Below are 13,982 nucleotides of genomic sequence, written 5' to 3'. Positions count from 1 at the left end.
GCATCTGCCGTTACTAAAAAGTAATCAAACTTCACGCCGCGAACAGCACGGGGACCACCTTGCAACCCGAGCCTAGACGATATGCGATTGTTCAAACCGGAGCTGAGGGGTGGGGACGGGGCTGGCAAAGCCGCTTTTCTGGCTCCTTTCCTTCCCCGAGGCGCCCCGGGCCGCACCTGGGCTGGGCCGGCCCCGGTCCCGCCTCCGCCGCCGCTACAAAAGCGGCCGCCGGGGCTCCACCGGGAGCGGGCTGCTCGCTCCGCCGGGCCCCGCGGACGGGGCCTGCCCCGGCTATGCCCGTCGCTCCGGCCGTGGCACTCGTCCTGTTGCTGGCAGCCGCGGGTAGAGCCGCCCCCGCCAGGCGGGTGAGTGCCCGGGGCTGGGGCCGAGGGAGTCCCGGGTTGTTGGGGGGTGCGGGTGCTCCGGTACGGGCAGCGCCGCGGAACCGGTGCTGCGGGAGGGGTCTGCGTGGGGGTCTGCTGGGGGGCTGTGGTCAGAAGGAGGTGGGAAGCGAGAGCGCCGCTCGCTGCCGCCGTGTCGCGATCCTCAAGGTAACTCTTCCTTTCGGCCGCGGGGAATTACGCGCTCGTGTGTGTTGCCAACAAAATCTAACAGCCACAGGAGCGGGGTCGTAGAGGTGAGTTCTTGAGCGTGCTCCAAGGGGAATAGATACGGTTGGTGTGTATGGGGAAACCTCTTCCTTGATGGCTTAGTTTTCCTGGGTCTGCGTGCTGTCTGTCTGAAGCACTGGTCAAGTGTTTCTCGTGTTTTCTCCAGCAGTGTCCACGTGAAACGACAGAGGCTTTTGCTTCTTTCTCTACCCCGTGGATGCTGGGTTGCTCCCTGGAGGAGCCTGGAGCATAGTGCTGGGAGAGACAGGAGGTGGGCTGTGGGGATGGAGGGGTCGGTGAGGCTGTTGGAGCTGTGGGCTGTGCTGATTTCCCAGCTGCTGAAAGTTTGAGGCTACAGATTTATACAGAATACTATGGAAAGCAATCCATTTAGTTCTCAGCTATGCTGAAGTCAGCAGGACTGTTGCAGGTATTGATTTCTGGGTTTTTTGGTTATCTCATGTCTTCTTCCTTCCTGATATTAGGGCCTTGTTAGAGTATCAACAGGCACAAATTACACCTGAGAAAATTCAGGTTAGGGGAAGCTTTTCACCATGAAGATGAACCAAGACTGAAACTGGGGCCAAGAGGGGCTGGGGAATGCCTGTCCTTGGCAATGCTTTCTGTTTGCTCAGGCATGGCTTGGCATTGGCTGAACCAAATGACTTCCTGAAGTACCTTCCACCCTGATTACCTTGGGATGATGTTAGGGATGGGGATCAGTAGCACTTGTAGTAGGAATGTTTGTTACCTTCCAGGCTGTGCTAGCAGAGGGGCTCCTCTGCCTACTTGTAGGGCTGGGGGGAAAGGAGAGGGAGTTCCTCTGTTCTCAACACTATATTTGCCCTCTGTCTTGATTCTCACAATATGCTGTGTGCTTTTATATCCTCTTCTGACACTAGAGGGTCTTATCTGACAACTTGTCTAGAGCAGTGATTGTGCCTGATGTATGCTGAGAAAAATGTGCAAAACACTGTGCTCAGTGTTAAGTGTACAGAAGCACGGCACTTCTGCTTTCTGCTGTCTCAGTTCAGAATGGTGTTGAAGGGAATATCTAAACTGTAAATTGCACTGAGCAGATTGTTATCACCTAAATTTTACTGCTGGCTGTGAGCTTCCTAGTTTAAAGGGATGTGACAGAGGAAGGTAGAATAACTTTGCAGGGTGTTGGGGAGAAAATGCTTTATTGGTGCTGTGACTGCTGTTTCATGAGTAACTTCTCCCTCCCTCCACAGCCCCTCAAACAGCTGAGAAGGGAGAAAGCAAGTTGGGAAAGGGAGATAAGGAATCCGTAGATGTGTGTAGAATAAAGGAAAAAAAAAAAAAAAAAAGTCTGGAGTTCATATTTGGTCTGAAAACTTGCTATTATATTAAATGGGGGAATGACTGGAAATTGCTTAATAAGTGTCTGGATCTTCCTTGATTTACTGCATTGGAGGCAGTAAAATGATTAAGAGCTGGTAGCGCACAGCTGCACTGCAGGATGTTATTCCTCATGACAAGTGTTGTGTCCTCCCACTGCTCACCACTGAGCAGTGGTGTCCTGCTGCTGGCAGAGCTGACACAGCCTCTTGCTGGTTCCCCACTGTCTGGCTGTACCCCGGGGCTGGGGTTGAGATCCCAGTTCCCTGTGCAGTACTTATGCTCTAAGCTTTGTTGAGATATTCCTGAAGAAAGTAATTTAAATATCAGTGAAGCACAGGCAGGAGTTGTGCCACAGTTCTTGACTGGCAGTTCTGTTCTTCAGGCTACCTGTGGTGCTTTTGTTCCTCATGATAAAATGTGATTAGCACAGGCTCCTCGGATGTATAGTTAAATTCAGCAGAAGGATTACAGATCTCTAGCTGTCCTCAGCTGTTACTTCCTGAAGTGCTTTTCATGTCAATATAAACACTTATCTATTTCCACAGAATGCTTATGTTAATAAGAATTGGATGTTTGTGAATGTGCGTGTGGTTCTCACTCTGTTCCCATCGGGTTGTTTAGATGTGTTCAGTTACAGTCACTAATCTGCTCTCTTACAGTCACCAATAGGTTGCAGGCATTAAATGCTTGTGCAGTCCTGTCTGCTTTCTCAACTTTAGGAAGGCTGTCACAACTGCCTTGATTTCTGCAGCTTCCACTTTATGCACAGCTTTCTAGGATCAGGTTGCTCTCATTTAAAGTTCAGCTTTGAGTCAGCCTTGATGAAAGGATGCAGCTTGGATGGTTCCATGTGTCTTCTGGATGCTGGCCTGGGCAGCACCGAGGTCCCAGCATGGACTTGCAGAGCAGTGACTTTCTTTTGCACACCCTGATGCTGAGAGAACTAAGCTGAGGCTCATGATTAATGCTGTCCTGTAGACTTGTTCTTTATGAATCATTATGATGGGAAGAATGGCTATAGAGCTTGGCTGAGAAACAGGTGGAGAAGTGCTCTGGAAACTGATGTCTTTATGCAGGAACTAGCATGGAGAGCTGAGGTGAGTCTTGGCTAGTTGAGTTTTCTCCTGGGCAACAACCCCTCTGTAATTACGCTGACTGCAGCAAGTTAGGGTTGTGCTGTTGCTGTTGTTCTCCTGCTCCCAGAGCTTGTATAGTACTAGTTTGCTTTGTTGCCTGAATGCTCAAAATCAAAATGTTCTAGATGAGTCTCTGCCCATTACTAGCAGCACATACTGGCAGCGGTATAGAAAGCAATTGAGAGAAGGGTGATTGAACAAGGTCTGACACTGTGCCACCTTGCTGTAGCTGTTACCAAAGGACGCTTGGACAGCTTCTAGCTTATGGACTCCTTTCCTGGGAACATGGCCAAATTTTTCAGAAATTTTATACGTGTGGGCCACTTAAATTCATGCCTGCATTAATATTGTGTAGAACTTCAAATCTCTTAATAGTGACACCATCTAAATGAATGCGGTCTAAATCACTGTCCCAAATGATGACTGAGTAAAACAGTAGTTATCTACTCAGAAAGTAATGTGCTGTTTTTCCAGAAACAACTCTTAATTTTATTTTTTTGGAACTCCATAAAGCCATTGTCATCATGTATAATAAAACCTAATGCTGTAGTACAGCAAATCTGACTATATAAGCTAAGGAGGTGCTTATAATATTGCTCCCCTGATACAGATGGGAGCAAACAAGCAAAAAAAAAAAAAAAAAACAAAAAAACCTCACCATTTGGGGCTTAGTGACTACAGGAAACTAGATTGCCAAAGGAAAGAACTGTATTAATGTAGCAGAACAATGTATTGACTCCTTGCATTTATGCAAGCTGAAGCTGTTGAAAGAGCTGTCAAATCTTTTGGCCTTTCCCCACATTTCTGGTGCTGTTAGTGCACTCTGTACTCAACTGGATAGCAGTATGAAACAAAGGTATTTGAGGGGAAGTGTAGGCAAATTACAACAGGGTATGGCAGGATGCGTTTTCTGTCACTTCCAAAGTATGGTTTTCTTCTCAGAAGTGGCGATGTAACTAAAACTCCTACCTTCCAAAAGCTGCAGCTGTATATCTACAATAGAATTCAGTGAAACTGGGCTTGGTATGCAAAATATAAATGGTTGTCTGCCGGTTGTCAAACAGACTTTCTAATGTGTTATATCATAGCCAGTTTCCATAGACCTGTCACACTAAATTGAGATTTAATTCGTTGTGTTGATTGATTCTCAGGGATTCGAGAGGATGTACCAGCAGGAGCTGTTATCTCTGACATCATGGGGCCTTTACAAGTTTATATCTTGGAGCGATCCTTTAGTGTCATGGTTTAATAATTTTGTAATTTTTGCTATCAGTATTCCACATCATAACATCATATTAAGCATGAATAATTTTACTGAATCTGCAACTTACAGAAGAAGACTACATCTCCCAGGGAACAACACGATAGGTCACGGGACCTGGACTCTATATTAACTCTGTCGCAGAACAGACTGACGTCTTTCGAGTTCTGGCGTTCAGGGGAGTGTGTGGGAGCCTTCAGCCGTTCGCCTAGATTTACAGTAGGCCTCTCGGTTACGGGACTCATTCTCTCTCCTATTTTGCTTGATTCGTTAGCTCAATTTTCAATTATATTGTATTATATTGTGTTATCCTGTATTTCGATATAGTATTTAGTAAATAAGTGTGCCTCCTTAGATCGTTGCCGCTGTTTTCTTTTCCTAATTAACTTTTTTCCTTTCGGCCTAGGGCCCCTCCGGGGCCTACGGCCCCCTGTCACGGACGCAGGTGGATTTTTAGTTCAAACCGTGACATTTAGAAAACTGATTGCTTCCTTCTGTGGTGCTGTAGTGGAATTCTTAGTGTTCAGCTTCTTTTATTAAATACTTTTGTGTTCCTTTCTCTGCGGTAAACCAGTGTGTGTACTATTAGCCAAGGCTGCTCAAGTTTCCTTGTCACACTGCATCTGTTCTATTGGTTTGTATCTTAACAAAAGTGACTTTACACAATAGCAGACATGTCTTTGCTATGGAAGAAGTTCTCAGTAGGTAAGAAACCTTCTATTTAAGTTCTACAATGTTATTTTCCTGTGAGGCTGAATTCAAGTAGTTTTAGGCAGGAACTCCTTTAATTAAAGCAAGTCTTCTAAACTGAACTACCAAAGAAAATAACAAATTCAATGTTTGCATACAATGCTTCCTATCCAAAGAGAGATAGGGTAAACAGTGTCTAAGCATCTCCAGTCTGCCAAATGAAAGGTAGCCCATCAAGATATCAGTACTGCCTAGAAAATACAGCGAACTTGAAGTGATTATTGGTTCACATAGATTTGCTGCTGGTGGCTGAATGTTGTTCTTTGCTGCTTGTTTTGCTGTTAGAAACTGTTTTTTATGAATTTCAATCATGCTGTCCCATGATCAGCTGTATAGAAGAATAGTTCCTGCAGCTAGTTGCTGTACAGACGTAGCTGTACTGATTACATCTTATTGCTGTTTCACTGTAATTGACTGTTAATGGATTGCCATCCGAGTGTGCTGTCTGGTATCGACTACTATTTTTCTCAAAATTGATTGCCTTTCATTGTTAGCTCAATCTCTTGCCATCTTTTCCCTTAACTGTTTTAAGATGACTTGCCCAATTCCTTTAATTTTGTCTTGTTCTTTGAGTTAATCTATGTTCTCCTTTCAGTTCTTGCTTTGTCTCATTTATGCTCTTGCCCTCCCAACCTCCCAGTTGAGTCTGCCGTTAAAGGTCTTCAAGACTGTTTTCACAGCATGCCTTCTTGTGCTACTTAGTGTGCAGTCCTTGATGTTACTCCTTTCCTTGCTCTTTTCTGCACTAGGAGAGTTCATGAAAGTGAACCTACTGATTGGAGACTTGTTGGAAAACAGTGTTTTGTAGGCGAGAATTTGCTCTATCAAATAGTTTTACTGTGCTCTCTGTATTGGTTATTGTTTCCATGGGCATAAATAAGAGGCATTACTTTTGGAGCAACTTATGAAACCCAAGGCAATTCCTCTCTACTCTCTGTGGCCCAGGCAAGCCAAAAGGTTGGACACCCGGAGCTTAAAGCATGTGTTCTGCTCACCCGCTCAGACCTCTTCCAATCTTCAAACTGATTTTTTTTTTTCCCTTTTGCCTTCTGTGCCATACTGCACTGCTTTATTATTATTACTGTTATTACTGACTTGTTAGATGTAATGTCTTCAGGATAAATGAAACAGATGTGTGCATGGGCATATCTGCATGGGACAGTCTTTAATGTTTACATGTGTAGAATCTCTGAAATGCTGCTTTTGATGTATATAGTTCTGGTGCTGCTGAGCATATTGGAGAATGAAGCCATACTGAAAGGCCTAACTGCAGGGAAATCAAAACACTCATGGTGAACCTAAGTGGTCAATCACTGTGACTCTTGTGTGGAGTACCTCTCTGATGTCTGGGAGAAGCTTATAGAAATAGCACTCATTGACCTCATCAGACCATGTTTTTGTGGTAGCACAAAGAGTTTGTCTTGTTCCAGGATGAAGACAAGCTGAATATAGAAAGGAAGAAGCCAAACTACTAGAAAAACTCCCTTCTGAATGCTCTGCTTTTGATGGGGGAGGGGAAGGGAGGAGTGGGGGGAGGAGGGACTTTTGAGCACATACTGAGGCAGGTTGCAGATTTTCAGCAGGCATCATAACAAGTTTACCACTGTCTACTGAGCTGTGATAATCAAGGGAGACATACATAGCTTCTTCCAAAGGTGTATGGGAGCTGTACCTCTTAAAAGCACACTTGAGACATGTTTTTACCTTTTGAATTCTGCTGGCATCAAACTTGTATGCATCTTTTTCCCATAGGAAACAACTTCTTCCTAATGTTTCTCTCCCCTTTTTGTTCTATAGGTATCAGCATTGCTCATGGTACTGACTGCAGTCTCCTAGATGCTTTGTATGTTATGTACTATTATTAAGGCTGAAAAAAATGTTTCTCCTTATCAAAGCGTATGCTGGTTGTTTCATGGCAGCTCGACTCTCAACAACCAGTTTGCAAGGAATTAACTCAATCTGGATGTGTTAAAAGCAACTTTTTCAGAACCAAGAAAAGAGAATAGACAAATGTGAGTCTGCTGTGGTATCTGAAAACAGTGTTCAGAAAACAGGTCTAACTGGAGTGTGTGATTATCCAGTCAGACTGGGGGGAAATCCATTGAGGGGTGGTGAGCAGAGGACTTCCCATAGCTGCTGAAAGTGTGGCTCAGTCCTCTAAGACTCTCCTAGAGCCAATAAGTTGGAGGATTAACTTGTTACCTGGATGGATGTTGAGCCCAGACTCCCACCTCTTCAAAAATACCGTGCTAAGACAAAACTCAACTTCCATAGCATTATGGAATGTTTGTTTTCTTTTAAATATGCTGTAACTGTATGGTATGTTGTGTGGATAGTGAGTGTCAGGGTATATGATATGTCCTTACACTTACAGAAGTCTCATTCCTGAATCTTCCTTTTTCTGATGATGTACTTTTTAATGCAAAGAAAGGACAAAGAGTTTGTGCTCAACCAAATGTGGAGGCCCTCCTCTTAAGCTAGTTGCTGTCTTTGAAGCCAGGTGTGCACAAAGCATACACTAAGGTGGTTGTTGCATGGGTTGTGTGTTAGCAGGTTCTTTGGTGGGTGTTGCTAAAGATTGTGTTCCAGGCTACAGTTGATCTCTACAGTCAGATATATGGGAAGGGGTTGGAGGCATTAAATCCAGCTTTCCTTGTGTCTTTTGTCCTGACATCCTTCTGTAGTAATCAGCTCACTCTTTGCTATTGTTGTGGTAGTTGCTGAATGATAAATACATTGTGTGCTATATCCAGGACTTGTGCTTTCAACATGCCAGCAGACTGTTTGTTTGCTCCTGGAAATTATACTCTAATTTAGAGCTATAGCAGGAGAAGTAATTACAGAAGCTCCTCTGCCTTTGAGGGGCATTCCTGGACCTGTTGTCAGCTTTTGCAGGTGCTTGATAGAAATCCTGAAGTATGAGGCTAATGTAACTGTGAAGCTGTGGTGTGAGTAATAATAGCCATTGCCTTCTAAACTTTCTGGGAGAGACAGGTGTGCTTGACATTTGAAGGCTTCAATTGTGGGTTAGATTTCCCCTTGTACAGAGACAACTGGCAATGCAGTAGCCTCTCTAGATTTACTTCAAGGGGCAAACTAGCAACTTTGTTCCTCTGCCCTCTCTAGTGAGAGAGAGGAGCCTCAGAAACTGCTGGAGAGTTTCTTTAAGAGATTTGACATACAAAATTGTTGGGTGTACTGAAGGATTGACAAGCTCTCTAAAATGTCAGGACTTATTTCATGAAAAGCAGAAAATCTTCTAATAAACTTGGTCTGTGAGTTATGGAATAAATGCCCTGCTGAAGTTCCTGAAATAAATTAGTTGTAGTTCTGATTTGGTTTTTGTGGTGTTTGGAGTTACAGTGATCCTAGTGAGAGCCGAGGTAGAGTGGCTGGGTGAGGTACCTGCCTGGTTTGGGAAGTGCAGAAGCCTGTTGCCTTTCTAGCTGACTGTGTCTCATCTACAGGCTGATAATTGTATTGAGGGTGGTTTGCATCCTCAAAATCCCTGTTCAGACCTCTCTTGGATAGAGGGAGAATGTTGGCTTCAACTCTTGATTTATTTTTCCTTTCTGCTTTGATAGATGAAGTGAGGAGACAGTGCAAGGCTTTAATGGAACAGCTGACCTTGTATGGTCCAGTGTAACTGGGGGTTGCTACTGCTATTGTAGAAGAAGCCAGAACCTTAGAAACCAACAAGTTCCAAATACTTCATATGTAGAAACACTGTGGATATTGATACAGCTGTGTGGGGTAACAAACAGCAGACTCCTCCCTATGTAACTTAGTCAGTGATGCTCAGTTAGGTCAAGCTCCATCTTCTTCCTTCAGCCCTGTTCCTCCCAAATAAAGGCATTCTGCTGTATGGTACTAGTTACGCACAATGGACGAGGGGTTTTCCCTTGAGATGGGAAAACTGAAGGTGGAACATTTTAACTGAATTATTTGACATAGCTGCTGGTCTCAACTTCTGTCAGATGGCTGCAGTATTCTAATTTATTGCCCTTTTTGTTTACGATTTTCTTAATTAAGGATTCATTGGGTAGTGTTTGAAATGTACTGTTCTAAGGATAACAAGATCCAATTCTTTTTAAACTCAGTGACACGGCAAACTGTTCTCTGGGAAAGAGAAGACTGGCATTAAGTTATTTTGTACTGTTTAAAAGACATGGTGTGGTTATAAGTTGCACATCAAATAAATAAGACTGTGTTTGTAGTGCACTTCTTTCAAAATACTGCTTATATGTGGCCTCTATAGAGGAAATATTTAACATTACAGAAATGGTACAGAAGGCATTCAGTCATAAAGGTGGTCAGAAACATCTTGTTCAAACAGTACTATAGGAAACTTGCAACACATTTAGTATTGAGATGGATGTACTTTAAGTTTAAATCTCAGGGCCCCTGTGTTATTTATTACTTGAATCTAGCTAACAGTTGACATAGGAATGTTTTTAATTGTATCCAGCTGGTTCCCTGTGGACTTCCAGGGCCAGCTAACATTAGTTCATGGATGAACTTCCATAAGATAGGAAGTATCTGAAGGATAACTCAGTATGATCTGAGTTTGTTCATTGCTCTCTGGGGATTAAGACACCTGCTGGTAATGAATGATGCCGTTAAAGCTCTCCAGGAAAAAACTGTTTCTTTTACTAATGAAGCAGGAAGATGAAAGAATGTTAGCTTTATAATCTGAACTCTTAATGCCTTTGCAGTAGCAGACATGGTTGTAAATCACAAGAAACTGAACTGCAGTTTCAAACTGTATTTCTTATTTTCTAACTTGTTTTGGTATCTGAGCTACATTGTGTCTCAGGGCTGGAATGTACCAAAGATTAAGTAATTTGCTTGTATGATGAGGTAGCATCCATGTGGATGGGTCATTGCACAGCTGAATTTATATATATATATGGCCATATATTTGCATTATTTTTCACCTTTGTCCTGTCTTGCTGTTTATAGTAACCAAGTGATGGGAAATAACAATGCACAGAAGTTTTCATCTTTCTCCTCGCTCCTGTGTTCTTCCCCACTCTGTCACCCTACTTACTTAATAAACTGTGAGACTGTGTTTAGGTAATGCATTTTATCATTCACAGCTTTTGTTGAGATTCAAATTTCTGTGTATCTCAATGAGAAATGATTAATAATCACTCGGGTGTTTCATATGATTGCAGTAGAGAGGAAACAACGGGCAAACAATTACTTGGATTAATCTCTTCCTCTCCATATTAATTCTCGAAGAAGCTGTTACAGTTGTAGATTGTTAGTTTTTTGTAAAAGAAACATTCAGTTGGTGCAGCTTTAGTTACTTTGCTCTCTTTTTTGTGTGTCACAGACTTTTCAAATAGGAACAGCAATCTCATGTTTGAACCTTTATAGTTTTTTTCTAGGATATTCTTCCTTTAGCAAGAGGTGAATTGTGTATTGTGGACAAATGCTATCCAGATCTCTTCAGCACAAAGTTTGTTTTCATTGACAGCTTTTGTGTGTGAAGAGTGGGAAGAACCTGCCTTCAGCCACAAAAGGAGTGGGATCCTATTTGGGAACAAGGCTCTGACTTCTGTATATATCTGGGATATGTATCTGGGAAAGACAGGAGGAGAAGATGGGGGTGTTATGCTGTAGCATTCATAGGTCTGGGTGATCAAAGGTAGTGTACTGGCTGTAACAGTTATCTTTGGTGGCAAGAGGTCTAACCTAATTTGGCATTTGTGGCTAACCATATGTATATGCATGTATTGCTATAATCCGTTTAATAAAATGGTTCCTTTCCAAATACCTGTTTTGGAGAAGGAGTGGTGTAAGTAGCTTTCTTCTTTGTGCACTTAAATTAATAAGTCTGGTGCTTGGATACTAATGTGCTAGGTGCCTTAGGAATATCTGTAATAGTAGTGGAAATCAGTTGAGTACTGGGCCCCCTCTTGTAGAATAAGGGTAGAAAGGCTGTGCTTTTCTGAAAATGTTTTTTTGTTCCTATATAATTGATCTGGGGGATGAGCAAGGAGAGGAAGATTTACATTTGTATAATAAACAAATTGATAAATGAGAATATTTGTACTATTAAATAGTATGCTTTTTACAACAGGGTGTTTTGTAGTGAACTGTCCTGTCATTGCTGCATGTACTACTTAGTGTGCTTAAATGCTGATATACTGAGTGACCGAAACTAACATAAACATTTCTATAGTTCATGGGATTTGCTTTTTACTTGTTCAAGCCTCCAATAATTACTTTCCTTCATATCTGTCCCTTGCAAGATCACTTTTTTCAGGTTTGGAAACCTTTTTTTTTTTTTACAGCCTATTTTTGATCTTTGCAGTGTGCACGTCCCATTTCTGAAAATACTCATTGCTTACCTTCAACAGAAGAACTTACAACTATATGTGACCTTGATTTATTTTTATTTTTTTAATTAACTGCTTACCATTGTGCTTAAAATGAACTTTAAAGAGTTCATACTTTCAATCATTTCATGAATCATGAAGTGTGCTTCAGAGGAGAGGGAGGGAATCTCTATGTACAGCTAACCAAGGGAAAAATAGATTTCCAGTTAGTGCTTTGAGAACTTGCATAAAAATCTTAAATTCTAGAAGCTTTTTCTTGTCCACATGTTATATCTAAGACAGTGATCTTTATGCTGATGCTACTTCGTGGCCTCTGATTTTGTTGTTTGTTTGGTTTTAATTTATAGCTGTTCTTACTCTTCACTCTTCCCATATTTTTGTCATGCTGGAAATATTTCCGGGGCTTGATCTTGCTCCAAATAAAGAGATTTATTATATTGTTCAGAGTGTCTGCATCCTGTTCAATGGACAGCTGGGATCAGCAAAGGAGAAAAGTGTTTCTTGAAAGGCAGCATGCACAGCGCACTGTCACAGGGAAATGAGGAGATCATTTCATAGCAAGTCTGCAGCAAACTTGTAATGCTGTGGAGTATGAACTGACAGGTGGCAACACGGAAATACTCAGCTTCAGTACCACTGTGGGCTAACTGTTTTGTGCTTGTTTTGCAACACTTGTCTTTCACTTAGTTTTATGATGCAAACTGGGAAAGAATCTATTTGTACAGTTAGGAATGGAAAGTGCCAGCCCACTTTGCTCTCAACTAAATATTTCTCTTCAGGCATCTTTTCCCTCTCAGCTGTCATTTCCTTCACTCTGGCGCAGCCTTAAGTATTTTCATCATTTCTAGTCCAAGTAATCTGACAAGGGAAATGTTCTGTGGGTTCTGTCTGTTGAAAGTTTTGGAAGAAATAAAGCAGACAAGCTGGCCAGTCTGCTTTGTATTTGTCCCACTGCCCAGGCTGCTCCTCTCTAACAGGTTCCTCCAAAGAGCATGTCTGTCTCTGGCCAGAGTTGTTTAACTGTCCCTTACATAGTGAGTTAATGCTTTCTTTGATTGTGTTGTTTCTCTACTTGCTCTCCATAGAATGGATCCTTCTTAACAACTCCTGTTTTGACAATGGCTTTTTAGGGTTTCCTTCTTGTTGTGCTTGAAATGTTTGTTTTACATGATGGTCTACTAAATTGTAGGTTCCTGTAATAACATCTCTTTCAAGTCTATAAAGCTAAAGGGAAGGGGTTCTCATCTTGGAGAAAGGAGGTGTAAGGTATGAAGTGTCAATGAATTCTTGAATCATTTGAAATTGTGTTAGAAGAATGTAAGAATAAGCCCTTATGCATGCAAATCTTCCTAAATAAATCCTGGTTGCCATGAGAGTAGAGAAGGATGTATGTAACAATAACCTGACTGTGCAGGTTGTTGGAGCACAAGATTTTCCTGCTTTTTTTTATGTTGATTTTTAGCAATGGGCTTTGATGTAATTGAAGTTGGCTTTATTTTCTTTGCATCTTGGCATTTATTCTTTCTACTCATGTAGAATCAAGTTTACCTCGTGTAAGTAAAATCATATTTGCCAAAGGGTCTGTATGCTTCATGTCAGTCTTAGAGATATCTCTGTCCTACTGGTGAGACCTTCACACAGAATAAATTAGCAATACTACTACTTAATGAAAAATAACATTGTGTGTTTTGTTCTAAAGAGGTATTGATGGCTGCTTTCAGCCTGTTGAGGGCTGTATGTGATGTGGGGGGAGAAATTGGCAGTGAGTTTCTTCTAAAAGGAGTGTTGCTAATAGAATTGCAAGAGCACCTCAGGCATCTTTGAAGATATTAATCTTAAGGCTGAGAATGGCTTCATTTCTATAAGATACCACGTGAAAGTGTTTTTGGTGTTAGGGATGTGAGTGTATGTGTGTATAAATATATATCTCCAGCAGAGGATGAAAAATCTGAGTAGAACCCAATAATTAAAGCTGGAGAGAGAATGAAGTGTTAATAGTCTTCCAAATTTGTGTATCAAAGTCTTGCACTGTGAGTCTTGTTTTCTTAAACTCCACATATCCTTAAGACATAGTAGAAAAATATAGCAAGGAAGAATTCAAGGGATTTCTAGCGCTGTCCTGTCTGGGTGCTTTGGAAAGGTGTAAGAGCAGTCTGTACACATGCATGCAAATGGCTGGTGTGGCATTTGAGTAGGATTATAACGTATGTTGGCTAATCCACTTACTTTAAATTAATATGGGTGAACTTCCTGTCCTCAAAATATCTGTTACTGAGTCAAGAAGATACCAGAGATGGAAGAGGGACTGTTGTCTGTTCTCTGTTCTATATACAAAGCATACTACTTTGTACTGCAGCACTTCCATCAGCAGGTTTTTACATGCTTACCCGTCTATTCAGTCTTCAAACTGGAAATAATACAATGAAATTTAGCTACCATCCGAAGCATGATGCTTCAAAGGGTAAAAGCTTTAATGATTATGTGAGAAAATTATCATATAAAAGCATGAATG

General features: G+C 41.8%; 1 protein-coding gene across 2 annotated transcripts in view; it reads left to right on the top strand.

Moving 5' to 3' along the window:
* Positions 1 to 222: 222 nt before the first annotated feature.
* Positions 223 to 13,982, top strand: part of GLP1R (glucagon like peptide 1 receptor) — an 81,555-nt gene continuing 67,795 nt past the window's right edge. The window contains exon 1 of one of the 2 annotated variants that reach the window (XM_015857807.3): positions 223 to 365. In XM_015857807.3, the coding sequence (XP_015713293.1) occupies positions 294 to 365 (72 nt within the window). In that variant the 5' untranslated portion in view covers positions 223 to 293. Of the gene's footprint in view, positions 366 to 4,366; positions 4,593 to 13,982 lie in introns of those variants that run through there. The other variant, XM_085543169.1, reaches the window with a different exon arrangement.

This window comes from Coturnix japonica, chromosome 3 (assembly GCF_054131305.1).
Source record: "Coturnix japonica strain WE chromosome 3, WE-NBRP24, whole genome shotgun sequence".
Lineage (NCBI taxonomy): Eukaryota > Metazoa > Chordata > Aves > Galliformes > Phasianidae > Coturnix > Coturnix japonica.
This window is presented reverse-complemented; position numbering and strand designations above follow the sequence as displayed.